Genomic DNA, 23805 nt, shown 5'->3' with positions numbered 1-23805 from the left:
AAGAATTAAAATACAAAAGAATAGGGTAAAGGGGAATCAGTCTAAGGAGTTACTGTGAAGGTCTCCATATGCTAGTCTTCTGAAACTATGATCATATTTGTTTTTAAGGCATTCATGTCCAGGCTACTGATCTCTGACTCCAGAGTCTACTTTACTATAAAATGGGACTTGCCGACATTTTCAAAGAGAACAATCCTCATCACATTATTGCCCTCTCTTCAGACACTAACCTCAGCTAAGCAGGCCCTCCCTCAGAGGTCTGAGTTTAAACCCTTCTTCTAAATTTTTAAGACTTAATAACGCAAACCTCTTCCCTCTGGTCTCTCAGCCCTAGGGATTATAGCGGCTTCCTACAGTTACTACCTCTAGGATACTTTTTAACACTTTCAGCTACCTGGTTAGCAAATTTATTCTTACAACATTTTCCCTCTTAAATTCTCTTTTGGAATAAATGGCATGGTTTCTAACTCCTGACTCCACCTTGATGTAATAAGGGTATATCTCATGTTATGGGGTTTTTATAATCACAATTAGGAAAAAATAATCACATACATATATACACACACACACATATATATATGTATATATATGTGTGTGTGTGTGTATCCCCTCAGAAACCTTGAAAAAAGGACTTCTTTTCCACTGGAAAAAAGAAATCTTTATTAAAAATAACAGTAAACCCTTAAGTAGGCAATAAAGTAAATAATAATGTGAAACAATATTCTGAATTTTGGAAACTTGAATTGCAGAGTACGATGGTGAGAAGAATTAAATAGCAAAAAGAGAAGTGTGGAAATTTAAAATCTATTTGCCCTGAGATGTGATTTTTTTCCTCCCATTAGCTTATCAGGAGCTAGTGGTATTGACTCTGAACTTTAATAGTTGTGTTTCCCCCTGCCTTATACTATATATCCTTTGCATTGTTTCCTATAACTATGTTTCCTGTAAATGTCTGACAATGTTTTCCACATGAATTACATGAGACTGGTGGTCTTACATATAGAGGTTTGTTTTGTTAATACAGAAGAACTTAGATATCTTCTCAAGAAAGAGGCACTTCTACAGGCAACTTTGGTTCATTTGATACTGCCTGCTCTACCCAGTCTCTATATTCTACTTAATCACTATGTTGGACATATTGTGACTGAAGGCTCGTTTTCATCAAAAGATGTTCCCAGAAGGTTTGCTTTCATGAAATGGAATTAATTAAATATACTCTAAAGGAAGGTAGTTGGAAATATATATAATAACAACTTAGTTTTCATGCTACTGGGAACATTGTTTTTAAACCTTCCTTTCTAAATGGTACCCAGAACCCCTTGAGAAAGCTGTTCCTCCTTCTGTAAAAAAAATAAATAGATCTTGTTATTCAGCAATTTAGCCTAGAACAGAGAAATCAAAAATACTATGTGCTAAAAAAAATTCATAGCATAAATTTTGTAGAGGCAAGGCAAACTAACATTAATAAATGAAGCTAATTAGTCTTGATTTGCGTATTTAACTCATCTTAATTACACATGCATTCAGCAAACATTTTAAAAGCTACAATCAGTCTTTCACAGACATGGTTAGTTATTTATATGGAATAACAAAAACCAGGAACCTCGTTAATGATTATTCTGTTTCCAATTTATATGCCAGTGGGATTATTTCAGTAATAATAATAGAGTGTATTTTTTTAACAATTTTTAAACCTATAAAGTTAAAATGCTTTGATTTACAAAGTTATTTTTAAAAAGATTTGCAGAAAATGTCAATGTTATACAAATTTTTCTATTATATTAAGTATTTGACCCTTTTCAATTAAAAAAGGATCTTTATAAAATTCTTTGACATTAATTTTTAAACTTGATGACTAAGGTAGTAGCTATAATAGAAACAAGCTACATCTCGCTGGTAGTGAGTAGGAGAATATTTTTCTCAAGCTGGTTTCAACTTTAATTTTGCTCACCTTTGGACACAGTTTGCTTTCTCTTCTTTACTAGTACTTTTCATTGGTCACATAATTTGAAATTAAAAACTCATAGGACACAATTGCAAAATATAATCCTGTTTAACTTCAATAAGTTTATTTAGAGAATTTTTCCTTAAAAATTTAAAACTATTTTACTATAAGCAATTACTTTCTAGACATATACACAGGAATAATGTTAGGAGGAGACAGTACCTCTGTACTGCAGGGCTGAGGGGTGGCTAAGTGCAAGGGGTGCTGTGGGCAAGAAACATCAGTGCACAAAATTTTATTCTGTGCAATGGTCAAATGGGTGTGAAATTCAATTATTAGGGCTCCATTTCCTATAGTTCCTCTCCATGAGGACTGTTTTATAAAATCAAATGTCCTGAGAGGTTAACCCTTTTGCCTGAATTGCCTTGAAAACGCAGAGGTCATGTGAAGAAAAGAAAGTTGATAAAGGGCAAGCGTACTAAACTTAATAACTTTCCTAGGAATGGCCTTATTATATGTGTGTGTTTGTGTGTGTGTGTGTGTGTGTGTACTAACTCAAAAACTACTTATTAAGTACCTCTCATGAGGCAGCACGTCTCTGCAGTTATAATTATGAAGCAGTGAAGATAATAGATGTCATCCTGCTATCACAAAATTTATAATCTGCATATTGTTACTATGCGTTAATTAACATTTACTGAGCACTTACTGTGTCCAGGCAGCAGTCTAAGCACTTTACATGAATTAGCTTAAACCTCACCATCATGTAGATACTCTTATTATTCCTATTTTGCAGATGAGAAAACTGAGTCTCAGAGTGTTCCAAAGACACAATAAGCAGCAAAGCCTCAATTCACATTCAAGCAGTGTTACTCCAGATCCAGTGCTCTTAACCACTGCATTATATGCGTGCATAACATTCATCTGTTTAGCTATATGCCCAAATATGACATAAAAATACAACTTTTCATTTTGAGATTGCATATTGGTTCAAAGTATATTTACATAATTATGTAAATTCTATATACAATACAATAAATACTGTAAAATAATGTCACAGTTTAACTCTTGCAACCAGCTAATGCCACAATGGCTATTGCACTCCTAAGATATTTTATGCATAGTGGTATTAAGATATCTCCAGCCCTTTGTCATGGGCTGAATTATGTCTCCTCAAATTCCTGTTGAAGACCTAGCCCCCAGTATCTTGGAATCTGACTGTATTTGGAAATAGGGTCTTTAAAGAGGCAATTAAGGGTAAATGAGTTCATTGGGATGGACCCTAATCAATTTGACTAGTGTCCTTATAAGAAGAGGAGATTAGAACACAGATCCATATAGATAGATGGCTATTTGTCTTTACATGGAAGACCATGTAAAGACACAGGGAGAAGAGAGCCTTATACAGCCAAGAAGAGGCCTCAGAATGAAACCAGCCCTGCCAACACCTTGATTTGGGACTTCTAGCCTTCAAAAGAATGAGAAAATAATTTTTTGTTGTTTAAACCACCAAGTCTGTGGTACTTTGTTATGGCAGCCCCAAACTAACACACCCTTAAACCTCTCTGTGGTGTCAAAGGAGGAGACCACCACTCAGTATATGAAACAAACAAACAAAACTGAATTTGTCATATACATGAGTGAGAAAGATTATACTTGTCAGAGCTATATCCATTGAGCAAACCCAGTTGCTGAACTCATATCCAGTTTTCGTAAAGAGTTTACTTTGGATTGTGTTGGTTATAGAGGCAAAAATAGGTTAGGTGAGTCTTAGAAGGTAGTTGTGTTGGTTTTTGAAGCTCGTTTTTTGTCTGTTACCCAGGAGGGAAAAGGTTAATATCAGCCTTAGGAACACGTTTACTGTAGTGAATCTGGCCAAATGGCTGGCTGGCTTTCAAATCATGAGTCTGATGCGGTTTGGCTTTTCTAGGAGTGTTTACTGAAGTTAGTTGTCATTGATTAATTAGATAGGTTTAAAACCAGTTCTGATTGTTTACTTGTAAGCAGGACTATGGAACAGTTACTAATTGATTGGACAAGTTTAAGACTAGTCTGGTGTTTGTTAACATGGCTATAGAACAATGAGTCCTTCCTGGGAGAGTGGCAATTTCTTTTTTTCTCAGTGATCAACAAAAATTGAAAAGTAGAACAAAAATAGAAAATAAGACTACCATTGATCTGTGAATGGCAGTATCTCTTACTTGCGTAGGCACTATACGAATCACTTTACACAAATTTTTCCAACTGTAAATAAGAATTTAAATAAGAATTTTAAATATTACCAATTTCATATGGTAGAGATTGAATTAAGATATGTAAAATACTTAGCATAGTATTAGACAAATGAAAAATATTACCAGTAACTTTCTAATGAGCTGAGTTCTAAATCCTGCAATTTCACTCCAGTATCACAATCTTTACCACCAAAGTATACTATCTTTCATAATAAAATGCACATATAGTATGATTTCATTTTATGTGTTACTGAGGTAGATAACATGACACAGAAGCGTGAATGTATGTGCCCAGGCTACTCCATGTAATACACAAAAGACACTATGTACAGTGGTCACATCTAGGGATGACCTGAGATAGGAGACTAAATTTTCATTGGAGAGTCTTCTGTAACATTTGATTTTTTTCAACCATATTCCTTTATTTCTTTCCTCTAACAAAATACAGTTAATAAAAAATTGTGTGGATGCTTTTACTAGGAAGGGCATGAAGGAACTTTCTGGAAATGTTCTGTATCTTAATCTGAATGGCAGCTACACAGAAATATACATAGATAAAAATTGAGCTAAGCCTCTAAAATTTGTGCATAATTTATGTTATATGTTACTAAAGGTACTTTAACACATCAAAAAGACATTTTAAAAGTTAGCCTTGTTTAAAAACAAAAACAAAAATATGACTAAAATCTTCTGAGTTGGGAAGGCCCATTTTATATTTTCAAGTTTGTTAATTTTTTTTTCAAAAGAATATTTAATCCATTGGTTAAATAAATAAGTCATTATAATGAGAAGGGAAGTTTGTGAATCTCAGTCCTTTAATGATTTTAGTGATGGTATGTTTGGTTGCTTATTTTATGATTACTTGTGATTTTATATTTTATGATTATTTCATTATTTTATATTAGGCCTAATTTTTTAAGAGTTTTAAAACTTTTGAGTATTAGTCTTCTGTAAGTATTATTTTAGTATTTTTTTCAACTTTTCACATGGCACTATTGATAGTAGAAAAGCTTTTAATAACTAAAGAGGTAAGATTAACCTTCTTCCATAGGGTTTACATCAGTCAGGTTATGCTAGGTTGTGTTACGGCAACACAGTCTCCGAATCACAGCAACATTTATATCTTGCTCATGGTCTGTGTCCTCCGTGAGTTGGAAGGGAGAGCTGTCCTCATCATACTCACCTGGGATCCAGGATCATCTCGCAGCCACCTTGAATGGTACTGTTTTCTGCCATAGGAAAAAGATATCCAGGGAGGGTGTTGTACCTCTAATTGAATGCTAGAGAGGCGTGGTTGGAGAGAGCATGAGAAGGGTGCTACATGTCATTTCCAGTCACAACTCTTGGGCCAGAACTCATTACATGGCTCCACACAGCCACAGGGGGGCCAGGAGATACACATCTACCAGAAAGGAAGAACACTGGAAAAAAAACTAGCAAATGGCACTAAAAATTGCCTCCGTCTTCTCACCCCAATTTCTTGCACATAAAATGTTAGATTACTTTGCAACAAAACAGAGGTACTGTCTTGGCTCTGGCATTCTTTGCTTCAGCCATCATGGATTAGTGCTTCTGTTTTCTCATCTCCAAAACGGGAATTACAATACTACCCATCACATTGAGTTGTTCTGAGAATTAAATGTGGTAATGAAAGTAAAGCACTTAGCACAACACTTTAAGTACATAATAAGCACTCACTAAATGTAAAGCTGCCTTTTTTACCTGGAGTCATCAGTTATCTCCATGTAGTTGTTTAAAACATTAAGACACAATGGCATAGTCAGTGGCTAAATATGCTAGTGGGTTAGAACCAAGTCATGGCAAAGGAATGGAAGGAATAGGACAGTGCACATTTCATGTCATGACCGATCAAGATAAAAAATGAATGTTGGAAAGAAGATCCAGCTATTTACCAAAAAATAAGCATATCTGGTGAGTGTAGATTGTTTCCAATTTTCAGTTGTGATCTTCATGTAACTGGTTACTTTTTCACTCAACAACTGTTTATGAAATCTTACCAGAGCTGTCTTGGGCTTTGGGGGTGATAGAGTGGTGGACAAAACAAACAACTTTTTCTTATGGGACTTAATTGTAGTGGGTGGAAAACTAACAACAAACAGGGAAACAAGTAATTTTATTACTTGTTTATTATTGTTATTAATTTCATTAAGTAATTTTAGTTAATGATGAGTGATACAAAAGAAACAAAACAGGGTGACCTATTTGTTGGGTACCAACATCTGCTGAAATAGTTAAACGCTGGAGTCTCACGGGCTTAATACAGTAGAAGCTTAGTTCTCATTCATAGACTGTTCAGTCAGCAGGTCCTGACCGGTGGCTTTTCTCCTTGTGGTGGTTCAGAAATCCAGACTCCTTCCATCTGTGCTCTGCCATCTTCCAGAAGCTCCTCTGCCTTCAGCCTGCAAACAGACAAAAATAAAGAGCTTAGAGGATTGTGTGGGATATTTTGCAGGCCAGGGCTATGTTGGACTTATTTCACAATTGCCCGCGTTTCACTGGGCAGAACTCAGTCACATGGCTGCACCTGACCTCAAGTCTGGCTGAGTGCCCAAGGGGAAAAGGAAAGCAGTTTCACAGAAGTTTCTGCTACTGTAATGAGAGGATATTAAGGGGGGGGGGAGAATATTTGATAACAGACATCACTGGAAAGGTTCTATTGGAGTTGAAAGCAGAATGGGAAGAAGGACAAGGGCGTGTGTATAGCTTCCTGGAAACATCCAAGGTAGAGAAAATAAGATGTACAAAGGCAGGAACATGCTAGGCCTGTTAGAACAGAAACGACAGTGTGACAGTGTTATGCTTTGGTGTCTATAGTTACTTATTTATCCTGACAGGAAACAGGAGGTTTCTGGATCAGAGCTCACGCCATTTATTTGCTCACAGAGCAGCTCATGTTGATTTTCCATCCCCCAGTTCCCCATGGGGAGAAGCAGTGAGAACCAGGTGTACCCTGTGGGGACAGTGGGGTTACATACCATGGAAAGGAACCGCCACATTATGAAACCCAGTGCCCCTCCACTACTGCAGTAGAAAGAGAAAGAGAAACCTTTGTTCTGAAATGTAAGCAAATCCACTATAGGAGGAGGAGGGGAAGGGCTTTAGACTTCCCAACACTGTAATGTAAACAAGTGCCTCAAGGGGAGATACCCCTAAATCTCTCCGGAAGTCTCCATCTTCAGGGTTGCTATTCAAGCATCTTTTGACATCCAAGTGCAGTACTCTGCTCAGAAAGCCCTGACCTTATCAAAACATGAAAAGAATCATGGAGCAAAATGCGTGAGAAGGGAGAATGGTAAAGGATGAGGTCAGATAGTCAGACAGAAGCCAAATAATACAGAGCTTTCGGAACTAAGTAAAGAGTTTAAAATTTATTCTACATGCAATGGTAATTGTTTGGATGGCTGTAAGAAGCAGCATGGCATGATCTGATTCAGGTTTTATTGATCACTTCAGTGGCTGAGAGAGAAATCGATGGGGAGTAGGGTGAGGGTAGGAGCGGGGAGATGAGTAAGGATGCCCCTGCTGTTCTCTTGCTCCATGCGATGATGTCCTGCACCAGAGTGGTGACAGTGGAGGAGAGCAGAGGTGGGCAGCGTAAGGGCGTATGTTGAGGAAGGAACTGATACACTGGATAAGGGGTGGGGTGGAGGTAGGGAAAGAAAGAGAGTTATTCTAATTCTCAGGTGTTTTTTTAAATTTTTATTTTATATTGGAGCATAGTTGATTAACAATATTATGTTAGATTCAGGTGTACAGCAAAGTGATTCAGTTATTACTATACACGTATCTATTCTTTTTCAAATTATTTTCCCACTTAGGTTATCACAGAATATTGAGCAGCGTTCCCTGGACTATACAGTAGGTCCTTGTTGGTTATCAATTCTCAGATTTTTGACTGCCTAGGTTTTTTGTTTGAGCAACTAGTGATGCCATTTACTTAAAGGGAAAGATTTGGCAAGGGTCGAGAGAGGCAGTTGGGAAGTAGTAAATCAAAAAGTCTCCTTTTGCATATCATGTCTAACATGCTGTATCAGACAGGTCACAAGCAGGAAACAGATGATACATGGAGTACACTCAAGTTGAATGGTTACAGAAATGTGAACAGGGTTAAGGGACCAAACACAGCACCCAAACGCTAGCAACAATAGAAAGCTATTACTACCACTAGGTCTGAAGGGGCTGGGGAAGGAGAACATTACTGAACAGTGTGAGCTGTAACCATTGGAGAGGACCTGCACAACATAAGCAGTGGAATTAGGTAGAGGGCAGAGCCAGTAAGAAAATCACAGCTGAACAGGAAGGGAGCTGAAGTGATCATTTATCCATCTTCTATATAGTTCCACTCTTCCATATCCTGCTGGTGGTTTTCTCTTACTGAATCCAACCAGAAGACAAAGAACCTGAGAGCCCACAGCGATGTAGTTAGTAGAGATCAGGGCACAGAGAGGGAAGGGCCACCTGGGGATTTAATCTGAGAGACAAATAGAAAAAACAGCACTGATAAGACGCCTTCGTGGGGTCTTAGGAGGCAGATAGATAGCTAAGAGTAGAGATGTTGATTTGGACATCATCACTATTTCAGTGGCCTATCTAGCATGTACTAAGAGCTAATATTTGTAAGCTCTTACTTTGTGATAGGCACTGTTCCAACATTTCACATGCATTATCTCATTTAATTCTCAAAACAGACCTATAGGTTAAATATCATTATCTCATTGGACATGGGTAATAGCGTTTAACCTATAGATTTGTTTTGAGAATTACTTGAGGCAACAGAAGCACAGTGAAGTGAAGCAACCTGTTTAAGTTCACATAGCTATTTGGTAGCAGAGCCAAGAATTAAGTTCCAGATGTTTTTATCCCCAGAGTCTATAATGGAAACCATTATTGCATACAGCTTCTCTGAGAGAATCAAATACTGGAGCAGTGACACGTTAGGTCACATGATTTTTTTTGTTTTTGGTTTTTTTTGGTAAGACCCTTCCCTTTTTTTCATTTTTTCCACTTTTTGAGAGAAAACAATTCTGACAAGGATTCATCAAAGAAGATATTCTGAAATTTAATACCCTGGTGTGGGTATTGGTTTTGATTAAGGCTGTTCGAAGACTAGAATATTAGTAACCCACATATTCCCTATACCACAAAAAAAGAGTAGATTCACTTTTATCTTGGAAACAAAGCTGGATAGAAAAGCTTTTTTAACTTTTCTTAATTCATGAAACATTTATCTTCGAGTCAGGTTTTGTTACAGCAGCACAAATGTGGTCCATCAGCATTTCCATTATAACCCCATATTTCCAGGGCTTTTCAAGAGTGCCTTAGAGATTCTACTTTGAATTAAAACTTGGCATTCAGGATTTGAATAAGAAAACTCCATTTTCCTTACCAATTAATCAAATAGTTTAGAGGTTCTCAGTTTAGAAGAGGACCAAACATAAAACTTTTATTAATGCAAAAAGTATTTTAAGACAAATTTACTAACAAATATTTTAAAATATTAACACTCACTATTCAACTATAATATTATATAACTATTTATATTAGTTCTCAAAAAAGTTAACCATAAACACTCCTAAGATAATATATGAAAGACAACCATAACATCTTATACTTTGCCTTTTTGGCTTTGTAAGTAATTTATCTCTACTTTGGGAATTTGGGTGATTGGAAGTCCTCAGCATAATTGGTTTAATGTTATTAACAGTATCAAGATACTGAACCAGAAGAGCCTAAGTAGGGGGAATCCTGAGAGGGTGCCAGAGTGTTTCAACATATTTTTATGAATTTAAATCCATGTGGGGAAATTTTGCATTCTGTACAAAGGGATTAACAGCATGCATTAATTCTGTAAATAGATATTTGAAATATAATGTGCTGAATGCAATGGCAGTAATGAGGATTGAATAAGTTTAGTTACAAAGCCTTTCCACTTAGTTCCAAGCTATTCCATGAATGTTCTGCAACAACGAGGGGGCATGATGATGACCCTGTGTCTTTAATATCTCATTCTGCAGTCTTTTCTGTAATCTCTCCCCCAGCCTTAAATGGTTTAGGACTAAGTAAGCACAAGGTAGTGAATGAAAGTAGATGAAGCCTTTTGAGTAAACCTGCTCTCCTGACTGACTTCTCTCCGGCCACACTGGCCTCCTTGCTATTCCAGAAACACACCAGGCAAACTCCCACATTGAGATTTGTTCTAGCTTTTCTTCTTCCTGGAATGCTTTTCCTCCAGATGTCTGCTTGCCTAACTCCCTTACTGCCTCATTCTTGGTTCAAACCCTGCTTTCTGAGCGTGGTCAAACTCCATCACTCTACTTGATAATTCGATTTGCCCTTAGCCCTTCAATCCCAGGACTCATGACACCCCTTACCCTACCTGACTTTTCTTCTTTCCACAATATTTACTATCTTCTAACACACTTTGTACCTTTTAAAAATATTTCTTATCTTCTAACACACTTTGTACCTTTGTACTTTCCCTCTCCCCCTGGAATGTAAGGTCAGTGAAGACAAGCTTCTTTGTTTTATTCACTGACATATTCTAAGCACCTAGAATTGTGCTGAACATATATTAATTGCTCAAAGATATTTGTTAAGTGAATAATACACTATTGAATGAAATCTGAATTTCTGCCTATAACAAGAATCTACAAACAACATTCCAGATATAACTTTCTCTGTTCCCTGGTTCTTCTATGGAATTTGAGTTATTTCCCTAAGGTAGGTAAGAATACTCTTTGAACATCAGTGTCAAAGTGAAAGGTCCCACATTTAAATCCTTTTTGTAATGTGTTATAGGCCCATTTTTCTTAAAATTGTTTAAACTAAAACTTGGAAATTTTGTGGTTAAATTGAATTTTAGTTTTAGCTGTTGTTTGGAAAAGATGACCTGAATGGGTAGATGCAAAGTATGGTTTTCACAAAACAAATGCTTATTTTACTGGGCACATTTGTAACATTTTTTTATACTTGTAATGATATTAATACCAAACTGTGAAAGTTTATGAATTAAAATGTGATCTTGTGATTAAAAAGGAGAAAGAACCCCACACCCTCAGCAGTGGTGAAAATGTGCTGAAAACAAGGGCTTTCTATAAGGGCTTCACTACTTGGCACCATGGCTTGAAAGCTATGTTAATTGCAGAATAGAGTCAGTTAGTGAGAGTTCGCCGCCGGCTCAGTGGTATAAAAGTGAGGACCCTGGAATTTCAGTGTAGATACTAATGCTGTTGGCACACGCACCAGCACAGCCTGTCTGATTCTGAATGGTAGCTGACAGCAAAAGCTAGCCTTTTCTCCCATGAGTATGTATTAGTTTTATTTATGGACTTAAACATTACTTTGAAACAAATAAGATCTGTTATCTTTCCTCTTCTTTTCACATAGTAAATTGAATTTATTTGATTTGTATTTCTGCTTTGTTTTCTTAGGGTAAATGTGAGCAGTCCCTCTATGGTCACATGCATTCCATCAATGATGCCACCTTCACTCCTAGGGTGAGTTCAGTTCTCCCAATAAATTATTTTACTGCTTCATATATACAAATTCATTTTAATGAAACAAAGTTCCAGAAAAAAATGGCACGTTAACAGGGTGAGAGAACAAATTTGAGAATTAATTATAGCAGTGAAAAAAATATATATGTAGTATAGGGTTACAGAAGTTTAAAACACACACACGATACAGTGGTAGAAACAAGGAGGAAATCTGTTGTACTTAACTCCACTTAAACACATTTTTTAAAAGCTTTTTGTCTAATGTGGGCTTCAAGAAAGTAAGTGGGATATAAACTTGTAAATTTTAAAGTAAAATCACAAAATAATGAAAATGCTTGAAAGGAAACCTATAAAAAACGTTAAAGAAATAGGGCCTTTCTTCAGGTTAGAATAGAGCAACCTTGATTTGACAGTTCTTCAGTTCCTCATGGACAGGTTTCACATACGTCTTTCTTTATGTAAACTGATGACATAGCATAAATATTTATCTGCAGTTTGAGATATGTAGATATCAGGATGATTTCACCAGTGATGAAGATTGTTAAACATGGCTTTGAGTTTCTGTGCCAATCGGGGTCATCTCTAAAAGAGTTCAGATAGTAATCGTGGAAGGATGATTTAAGTTTGTTCCTTCTCAGATGAAAGCAATTTGACTAGATAGATGACCTCTCAAGTCCCTTCAAACTCTGTGATTTAATTAGAGCTAACATTTTAATTTGGCTCTAAGTTCCCAGGAGAGTGTAAATCTTAATTCCATACTCCTCTTTCTTTTCCAATTAGCTAAAAAAGAAATCTGATAGATCACCTTCATCTAACTTCAAAATGACAGCTCAGTCAAAACTCCATTACTATCATGCTGTTATTATTCTTTCAGAGAGAGAAAAATATTCACTAAAAATCATTTGTACTAAAGGAATGTTGTTTACCTCAACTGAAATTGTGCTGGTGTCGTCAGCCCTGGAATGTTCATGATTGGCTCAACTAAAATTAAATTCTAACAAATTTGTCTTAGTAAGGAATCTCCATTTGATTGACTCTATTGAGCCAATATATTATGGATTAGTTCTAAATACCAAGTAAAATTTTATTTCTAGCAGAGTATAGAACCATTTAAGCACTATGGACCCACATGATAGGATATTTATGTTAAAAAATCTATTAAGTGGCCTAGAGCTTCACATACCCCAGGAAAATTAAATAGAAGCTAAAATGAAGTAAACTAATATTTTGTAAGTCAGGCATTTATTTTGGTAAGCAATATCATAGCTGAAAAAGACATACCATTTAACATCCTAAATAGTAAAATTAATAAATATGGAAATAGCCAAATTAGACTTAGTCAGCAGTCAAGGGACACATACATTAATTACGTATATTTCAAAAGCAGGATATTGAATATGTGGTCCAGGTGTACAATATCAAAGTGGCTAATCCGTTTTTGCTTACACACTTTGTTCATACCAAGGGGACTATTACAACCCTATTCCAAATCAATATCCCAAAGCCTCATTGAATTTTTCCATTAATTTATCTCTTCTTCACTGGAAATAGTTAATAAACTATTAAGGAAGTGATATTTTGTTATGATGAATGACACTCTTAAGTAAAATTTTCCATCACTCGTGTCAACTGTTTTGAAAACTGTTGTATTTCACGTACCCGGTAGGGAATGTCAAGAGGGAGGAGGCAGCAGTAACTGAAAGACTTCCAGGATGTCTCAAGCACATGGCATCGTGACACAGTTCACATTCAAACCTCAGGCAAAGTTGTGGTCATAAATGCATCATGCGGTACATACATGGCAGGCAGAGAGTTGACTTATTTAGTGTTAGCTCTGCTAATTGTCTGATGCCTTAGGGGTATGCATTCAAGTTACATTACCAGTTAAAAATGCGTTCAGCTGTTTACATAAACACAATTTTAGGAAAAGTCTACAATTTTAGATTTGTAAGCAGAAATAAAAAATGTAAAACTCAGTGTTACCCAGCTAGCAACCAAGAATCACGGAAACAAATATGCAATATACAGTATATATATATGGTTCTGTAAAGCTGTATAAGTTGAAGTTTATTTCTATGTTATAATGTTAGGGCTCTGATGTCTTCACCTCTGACCGATTTTTCTGTTGGAGATAGACATTTATTTAAAACCTCTTTTTAAAGTAATCTGTTAATGAAACACTTTAAGGACCTATGAAAGCTTTTTATTAGGTCAATTTTGTAAAGCAAAACCAAAATATTTTTTAAAAGTTGACAGTAATTGCTGGAATAATATTAATAGACACATACAATTCAATGTAAGTAAAAGATTGTTTTAAACTATGTAAAAATACATAGCAAGAAAATGAGCAGGGTATTCCTATCAGAGGGAGTCTCCCCGGCCTTCAGTTTTCCAGGAAATTGACCCATAGTCTGACTAGGGTAGGGATTCCATCAAGCCTCTCTAGAAACTGTTTCTGGTCCTCTTCTAGAGTGATGTTATGGTGGGGTGGGTGTCCTTATCTCTCTGTGGACATTCCCAGCTGTTCTGAGAGACACATAGTCAGGATGACCTTGCTGTGCCTGCCTGGTAAGGCCAGGTGAACACTATAAATCAACTCTATTAGAATACCAGTGCATCTTTCCTTGGGAATATTTACCTCCATTTCACACATTCATGCTGGGGATTTAGTCTCAATTCATTAGTTATTAAAGGAAATTGAAAGGCTGTGTAGAATCAAAGAAACTACTAGTAGTTCTAGAGGTCTAACCAGCTCATGAAAGGAAACTTCAGACCTACCTCGAGTACTATTCTCACTTCTTTTAATTGATCTGTTGTTTTATTCTAATACTGTTATATTGATTATTTTAATGTAGAGGTGTATATCTTTATTGCAACTAATTGTATAAAATATGGATATTTTGATTTTGAAGTGAATGATATACTATATAGCCTTAATAGAAGACTAGTCAAATTCTAACTTGTTTCCCACCTGTATAATTCCATGGAAACTGTAACTGCCGTGAATATGGTGAAAGAGAGTGAAGTCTATCAGTTTTATCTTTACAGCAGTTGTGAGTTTTAAACAAATAAGAGGGAAAGGGGTTTAATAGTAATTTATAGTAAAGTAGACACCCCCTCTGTTGGCCTTGAGTCATGTGGAGGGCAAGAGAAATAATTTCCTGTTTTAGAGAACTTGAAGAAGAGTGTAACTATGAGAAGTCATTCAGGCCAAGAAGGTGAAGGAAGTGTTTGGAACAGAGAGCGGCATTACAGGGGAATTGGTTGATCACGTAATGGATCATTAGAGGATGGAGTAGAAGGGTGTGTGAGAGAGAGGAAGGGTAATGGCATAAGATTAAGGGGCAAACACAGCTCTTTGAAGATGAGAGTCTATGTAATAAGGGAAAACATGCTGGCCTGGGCACCTATCGATAACAGAAATAAGTATAACAATCACATTCTGCATGTCAAAATGGCCATAGAATCAAAATGACTATATCAAAATGAAAAATCAAAAAGCCAAATACTCATAAAATATGATAGTGTAGAAAAAAGATTAAGTCCAGTCCGCATTTCCTATCCCTAGATATCTTACCCTGAGCTTCCTATCCACAGGTATCGGAGGTTATGGATTCAAGTTGTCTGATAAAGAGTTGCCCCGGCGAGTGTGGGCTAAGTCAGCTTTAGTTCAAAAGTCATTGAGGGCAGATTGGACTTTCAGATTTAAGTCATGGATCATGGATCAAATGAGATATTTTAAAATCAAAATGTGCCATAACCCCACTGAAATCCTAAGGTAGATTCACTGCTGTGCTTCACTACTGGAAGCTCCCAGTCACTCTCCCTCATTCTTTGAAGGCTAGAGTTCCTGAATCGCTGTCTTTCCCTACACATATGGCCCATAGAGCACTCTGATCACTTTCTTGTTGATCACTTTTCCTCCAACACTTCTTTATCCTCAGTCGCATACTCCCAAAGTCAAACCGCGAGCACTTTGTCATTAACTAAAGGCATCACTTCCAAAATCTCAATTTCAAGCATTGCTTTTCTAAAGATACCTGTCTTCCAGCTCTAAGTATAGCCAGTACAATATTTCCACTTCATTGAGAGCTCTAATCAGCTAAAATCTCACTCAGCATCTTATCACCTTTCTGCCTTCACTTATCATTTTATCCCAGCCTGGGTTCCTCAGTTGTCATTCTGGCAATTCCACCACAAAGGACTTTGGTTCAATTTGACCTCGTTTTTTTCTGTAATGCTTAACTGGCAAATCTACATTCTTTGGCCTATACTGGGACAGACTAAAAAACACTGGAGGAAGCTATACAAACAAACTGGTTTTTTTCTTTAAATTAACTTTAAATTTCCCTTTCCTTGTTTCATTATGTATTATTTGAGTTCAGATGTATCTATATCTATATATATCCATAATTTCTTTGACTTTTGAGTGGTGGTATTATTTCTGCATTATATCTTATTCCTCCATGTTGCCCAGAAATCTCCTATATCATTTTCTCCTCAACCATTCAAATATGAACTCCAAGTCAACAACTACCCTGAAACTCTCTGATTTCCATATTGTTTTATCTAATGACCATTTTTCCATTATTATTAAACTTTACTTTTCATAGTTACTTTTAAAACCTTCTTCTTGAATCCTAAGAAGTAAAATCGCCGTGGTCACTGCTCTTTAAACTACTGCTCTGGATCCTTCTCTACTACCTGACTCCTAAATACTAAACTGTATCAAGACTCAATCTTAAATCTTATTCTCTAGCAGGTTCTCTTCTTGCATCATCTCACTCAAACCTGTGGCTTTTAATTTCATCTGCATGTGATGATTTCTAGGTAAATCCCACTCTTTACTTCAGACTCACTGTTAGCTATTTTGCATCTCACCCTAAATATCTGTATCTCATTTTAATATGCTAAAAATGAAACTATTGCTTTCCCTTTCTCCTAACTGGTTCCTTTCCTCATCTTTTCATTAGTCATTGTGACCCTATTAATCCCAATGCAGAAGCAGAAGGATCAGCCATGGTTCACAATTGTCTTGGGGCTTTCTGTCTGTTCACTTTTTTAAAAAAATCTCTCTACACTGGAAAGCAGTAAAAAGGAATGAGAAAAAGGACATTTTAAATCTTATTTGGCTCAATAGCTCCAGCATCTAGTATAGCTTATTTTGCATACTTAATATTAAAAACTGTGATGAATAAATGCAGAGTTTTAGACAAATGAAAGCACACGGATTTCATTACAACATTGTATCATTACATCTTATTTATTTCAACTTTACTGGCTTTCAAAGTCCTGTGGATATTGAACTGCAAGACACAAACTCATTTATTGATAATTCTCACAATAGATTAATTGCTCCTTAGAAAGCTTCTATAAATCATAGTGTTCCATAACTTTGGAGCCCTGGAAAATTACCCAATTGCAGTTATACTTATCTCCTAGTACATTTTGGATCCTGGCTTTGCCATTCACAAGATGTATAATCTTTTTTTTTTCATTATTTTTTTTTCCAAACTGATGCAAAATATTTATTCCAAGTTAGTTATTTTATGCAGTAGTTTTCCCCCTCAACAGACTTGTGATAACCACATCTTTTAAGTCTGTAAATGATGTTATCAAAATAATCTTAATCTTTGATATCTCACAAAAATGTATATTTTACAATCCACCATGAATATCAAGGCTGCAAGAATAAGACATTTCCTATATCCAAATATTTTACAGCTGTACCCAGAAAGAAAAACAAAAAAAAAAAAAGGGAAAATACCATGTATGCTGGGTTAAGGGCTAACATTACCCGAGCAGCCAGAAATAAATATCCAAATTATTAGCATTAATTTAATACATCTATAACTTCAGTAATCACTTTGTCATTGACAATGATTGCTTGAGCACAGGGCTGAGTGCCCCAAGGGCTAGTAGTAGAAGCTGCTGCTGCAGACCAGTGCCTCCTCCTCTCTGCCCTGCCAGCTCCCACCTGTGCATCGCCCCATATATACCATGTGTATGTGTATATATAGTTGCTTTACAATGTTGTGTTAGTTTCTGGTGTACAGCAAAGTGGATCATCTATATGTCTATATATATCCCCTCTTTTTTGGATTTCCTTCCCATTTAGGTCACCACAGAGCACTGAGTAGAGTTCCCTGTGTTGTACAGTAATTTCACATTAGTTATCTATTCTTTACATAGTGGTGAATCATCCCACTTCCCCCGCCCTGGTATCCATACGTCCATTCTCTACATCTGGGTCTCTGTTTCTGCTTTGCAAATAAGTTCATCTGTATCATTTTTCTAGATTCCACATATAAGCAATATTATACCATATTTGCTTTTCTCTTTCTGACTTACTTCACTGTGTATGACCGTCTCTAGGTCCATCCACGTCTCTGCAATTTGCACAATTTCATTCCTTTTTATGGCTGAGAAGATGTCTAATCTTGAGTAGATCATTTAGTCCTTTTGTAAAAATGAATGATATAAAGAACAGTGAATATTAGATAATATATATAATGTGTTTAACATAGTACCCGGCAAATCGAAAATGCTATTACTATCACTTCTACTCCTACCACTCCTACTATTACTATCATTATTATTATTACTACTACTACTATTATTCTTGGAGCTAATATTTCTTTCTAGCCATTTGTGTTCAAATAAGTAGACATAAATAAAAGAACAACCACACACAAATATATGACTTTCTTCTATCCTATAATTTAATTTTATTTAATATAATATAAATGTTATAAACATAAAACTGCAGTATATATTTCACAGTTTAACAAAAATAAGAAAATGAAATTCTAAAACTATTCTAAATAAGAAATTATGGAATTGTATTAAACTTGAGCTAAATTCCACTAAAAAAAAATGGGCATAAACCTCCATAGGAGTATTTTGTCTGTTTCATATCATAGTATACCATTTAATAATTAGGCAGTTAAGAGTTTTAAATTTGATCTGGAATAGATTAATTGCTTTTCTCAAGTTACTAGTATGTGAATATAAATGCATTAATTATCTTTTTTAAAAATCATGAAAAAGTGGGCTTCCCTGGTGGCGCAGTGGTTGAGAGTCCGCCTGCCGATGCAGGGGACACAGGTTCGTGCCCTGTTCCGGGAGGATCCCACATGCCACGGAGCAACTGGGCCCGTGAGCCATGGCCGCTGAGCCTGCACATCTGGAGCCTGTGCTCCACAACGGGAGAGGCCACAACAGTGAAAGAGGCCCACGTACCGCAAAAAAAAAAAAAAAAAAAAATCATGAAAAAGTAAATACTGCAATTGCCTACCTAAAAAGTTATCCTCACTCCATTTTAGCAAAGGAAGCTCAATTTCTGATATTCTGAATTTTGTTTGTTTTTAACCAATCTCAAACAGAAAGTGTGTAGTATCCATCTTTGGCCATTTTATATAAATAGATACAAATAACATTTAGATCATGCAGCCATTGATCTTCTGAAGGACAAATGATGTCAGGCAGTACTTACACACCAAAAAAAATTAATTTTGTTTACTTCTTCAGCAATACAACTTGATGTCAACTACCATTTAGCTGGGCCAATAATATTGATATTTGATGTCAGTTCTTATTCATTACTGCACCTAGATGATGCATAAGTCAAAACTTTTAGATGTATGGTGAAAAACACTAAAGCAGGTTCTATCTGGGGAAATTGGAGACAACAGCAGAATAGAAAATTAAAACATGTGGAACATGACATTTTCATTTTATATAATATTTGAATTATTTCAATAATTCCTACATATTAAAAATTAACTTCATATCTTTTAAACAAATGCCATAGTATATATTCTTAAACTAAATCTTTTAGAAAGTAACCTTCTTGCCCTAACATTTTGTGAAGAAAAAATAATTTTTCATAGAAAAATGTGATGCAAACAAAAGTGAAGGAAAAAAAGTTTGTGTAAGCAACTATTCAAAGATTAATTAGAGAATATTTTTAAGTGTAATAAATTGATAGAGGTTCTTTAGTTCTACTTTGTTATGTTCTCAGAAATTTAACACTGCATATGACAAAGAAGAAACAATACATTTAAGATATTACCCTGCCGCCAAAGTTTAACCTTCAATAACTTCCCTAGTTGGATAAAGGTGATTTATGCGTTTGTAGTTTTCTTGATGGTTCCATGAAAATTAGAAACAACATGATCATGCCATATTTCTTGACTTTTTCTTTGACTATGAAACTGATAATTTGTGTGTATGTGTATGTATATATATATATATATATATATACACACATATATAGATATTCTTTAGAAGACTTAAAATATTTTGGCATATATAAAAAGTTTAATAATGGAATTTCAACGTAACTCTTTACTGAGCACCTACTATGTCCTGGACACTGCTCTAAATATTAAAGGTTCAGCAATGAACAATACCAAGTTCTACCCTTATGGACCTTATATTCTGGTAAGAACCAGAGACATTAAACAAGTAAACGCATGAATAGTCTCAAGAATAATAAGCGTTATCTATCCAGAATCAATTAGGATAAAGAGTAATGAAGTAAGAGTTGGAGCTTATGATAAAATGGTCAGAGAAGGACTCTGTGAGAGAATGACATTTAAGAAAACCATGCAATGATTTTAAGGAAAACTCAAGCAAAGACAACAGCAAAGGCCAAGTTCCTGAGATGGTGGAGGTGTGGCAATGTTAGAAGAACAGGGCACGTGGAGTGGACAAGGATTAGATTAAGTAGGTAGAATATCTTACATCTAATAGATAATTGTTAACTTAGTTTGTTCTTATTGGTTAAATGTGGAATGATTGAGGCTATTTTACAGTAACCTCATAAATATTTATTTATACAAAAATGCCCTGGCTATGAGAAGCACAATAGATTATTTTGGCTGAATAATACCTTAATATTTTTTACCCCATAGCCCTTGACATAATTCTTGGTACAGAAAGTAACCAATAAATATTCATTGATTAGGAAATATTAGAAAGCCAGAACTCAAGCGGTATTTTAGAGGACATTCTTTGGACAATGTTCGCTGTGATATGATTAAATTTATTTTATACTATTGATCTTAAAGTATTATTTTAAAATTTATGACATGTTTCAGATTGTCCATGTTTGTTTTGAGCATACAGCTGCCAAAAATTGTTCAAAATATATTTACTACTTTTATAAGAAACAGTGTCACTGCTCAGAGTATTTGGCCATTTAGGCAACTGGTCTTCCAGTACAATGAAGTCTTATTTAAGTAATTTCCACAGTACAAAAATGTTTTAATGTCAAAATATCAATATAAAATTATACATTTTTCTCTAGTAATGATTAATTGTAGTCAGTCTAAACTTGCATGAGATTTAAAAAGTTTGAAAAACTACATGTATGGTAAATAACATGAGTTTTTCAAGAGATTGCTTTACATATATGAATAATGCCTAATGTATCATACATTATCCCTAAATCACATAATTAGAGCAAAAAGAATTGTCACACCAATTTACTCATAAGCATAATTACAAGAAAATTTAATTATCCCCTTTAATGTGATTTTCTCCACTTAATTTTGTGTTTGGGGGTGAATGTGACCCTATGAATCCATACTTCAAGAAGTAACTGCTATAAAGATGCAGACCTACTAGAGAATGGACTTGAGGACATGGGGAGGGGGAAGGGAAAGCTGGGACAAAGTGAGAGAGTGGCATGGACATATATACACTACCAAACGTAAAATAGATAGCTAGTGGGAAGCAGCCGGGTAGCACAGGGAGATCAGCTCAGTGCTTTGTGACCACCTAGAGGGGTGGGATAGGGAGGCTGGGAGGGAGGGAGATGCAAGAGGGAAGAGATATGGGAACATATGTATATATATAAGTGATTCACTTTGTTATAAAGCAGAAACTAACACACCATTGTAAAGCAATTATACTCCAATAAAGATGTTAAAATTCTTAGTAAGTGCTCTGTAAATATTTGTGGAAATGATTTAGTTGAATAAAAAACCAAATCTTGTTCTAACAAGGAGAGAGACTGGTTTGACCGGATATTTCGCAGTCTGCACAAAAGTCAGCTGTTAATGTGGATATCCAGGTTCCAAACCCCTCTCTGACCTCTAGTAACTGTAGCAGAAGACTCATATTTCTCTGATTTTCATTTCCTGCCCTGCCCCCTTCATTACTCTGGGAATATAGAAGGACTGGCGTTCTCCCTTGATGAAGGACAACAGATTAATAACGTTAAGTGTCTACATCATTAAAATTGCCATCCCTGGTATATTTCAAGTGTACCATCAACTGTGACTAGTTTTTACTCTTCAGGGGGTCCTCTGATCTCCAGTTCCTTATGTAAATTAATACAAAAACTGCTCCAGTAGTATCATGTGCTATTCATTTCAAACTCCAAAGGGAATGTTCTATTTCTTGATTTGGCAAATGGAAAGAACAGAGTGGCAGTGTGCTGAGTTACAGGTTAACAAACAGAATATTGGTCCAACCTGGGATGAAGAGCACTGGGAAAGAAAGCATGGTGTTATTCTCAAGTCTGTTGAATCAGAGATTCATTTATATCTATTTTGTTCTCATGTATAAATATCTCTAAAATGTAAAGTTATAGTAAAATACATTTTATTCCATTTAGGAGGTTTACAAATTATTTTCAACAGATGACTCCATACCTCATTAAGGGCTTAGGATCATGTCTTATCCATTTCTGTTTTGCACCTCTCCTGTCCTCTCTCCCTCACCACACTCCATTACCTGGAACTGGGTCATTCTAACACGGAACACTTATCTGGTAAATATTTAATCAATGACTAAATTTTATCAGAGTCCTTAAAAAAAGAAATTTCATCATCTTTTAAAATTATGTACAAATTTCTTTCTTCCGCTCATCTTAACAAATGAAAGTAGACTGGTGGAGGGATAGAAATGTACTATTCTGGGAAAAGGATGGGTTAGAGCAGCTTGATTAAATGGATCAAAAAGAAGTAAAAGTTTAGCAGTTGACAAACTGGTTTTTAAAAGCATTTGAATGTCCTTTAATTCACAAATTAGAAAACCCATTAGTGTGGGTTGTTTTAGGAAGTAAGATTATCAGTGCAGGCTTCATTCAAATGTTAATAAATATGGGCATATGTGCTTTACTAAAAAATGGTTGTTTAGAGAAAATAAGTTGATGGACAGAGGCGAAGAACTCTCAAGTTATAAGCATTTCAAGAAAATATATGCTCTGTGTCTGTGTGTGTGTAACATGTGTGTGAATTACTCAAGTGACCGCATTAATTATACATATATGTGTCATATTATAATTGTTTAAACATTGGATGAGAATTCTATTGGCATGTGTTAGTTAAATCTTAAATTTATTTTCCAGTTTCACAGGGAAAGTGACAAGGAAAGATATAAAACTCTAAGCTCTATTCAGGCTTTTCATTGTCTGGCCATGTTCACTAATGAGCCACGTTCCACTCCCCCTCCCCCTCCCTCAATATCTAGTATTTTTACCCTCAACTTCTGCTAGTTCCAAGGTCACTATGCCAAAATTAAATAATAATGTGCATCAAAATTCAATTTAAAAGCTTTGAATAAAGACCTTCCATCTGATTTACATATGAATTTATTCCTGACTTTCTTCTTGTTTATCTAATGGATTTGAATTCAATCAGATTGAGTTTCTGATCACAGCAACTGCTTACCAGGTATGTGAATTAGAAATAGCCTCAGAGGATCAAGATGGTGGATAGGAGGTCATGGAACTCATCTCCCCCAACAAACGCATCAAAAATATATCTAGATGTGGAACAATTCTCACTGAAAACCAACTGGAAGCTGGCAGAAGATCTCTTATACAACCAAATCTTCAAGAAAGATTCCCATATAACCAGGTAGAAAGGAAAGAAAAAAAGTATCAAGACAGGACCAGCACCCTTGGAAGCTATCTGTGAAGAAGAGAAGGTTGATACGGGCAGGCCCTCACCCTGGGAAGCCCCCTTGCCTGCTGGGAGGTCTGCTGGGACAGATGGAGGGACTTGAGGGGCCTGGACTCTGCTCAAGAGGAGTGCTATGTGCTGTTGCTAGCAGTCAGTACAGAGATACCCCTGCATTGATGGCTGCCACCTTG

At 35.7% G+C, this 23805-nt stretch overlaps 1 protein-coding gene across 1 annotated transcript in view; it reads left to right on the top strand.

Annotated features, from left to right (window-relative positions):
* The window catches only part of SPAG16 (sperm associated antigen 16), an 873487-nt gene that overhangs the window by 584943 nt on the left and 264739 nt on the right, over positions 1-23805 (top strand). The window contains exon 14 of the mRNA XM_060151305.1: positions 11631-11696. Coding sequence (XP_060007288.1) covers positions 11631-11696 — 66 coding nt within the window. The remainder of the gene's footprint in view (positions 1-11630; positions 11697-23805) is intronic.

Source organism: Lagenorhynchus albirostris, chromosome 6, assembly GCF_949774975.1.
Source record: "Lagenorhynchus albirostris chromosome 6, mLagAlb1.1, whole genome shotgun sequence".
In the NCBI taxonomy this organism is placed as follows: domain Eukaryota; kingdom Metazoa; phylum Chordata; class Mammalia; order Artiodactyla; family Delphinidae; genus Lagenorhynchus; species Lagenorhynchus albirostris.
This window is presented reverse-complemented; position numbering and strand designations above follow the sequence as displayed.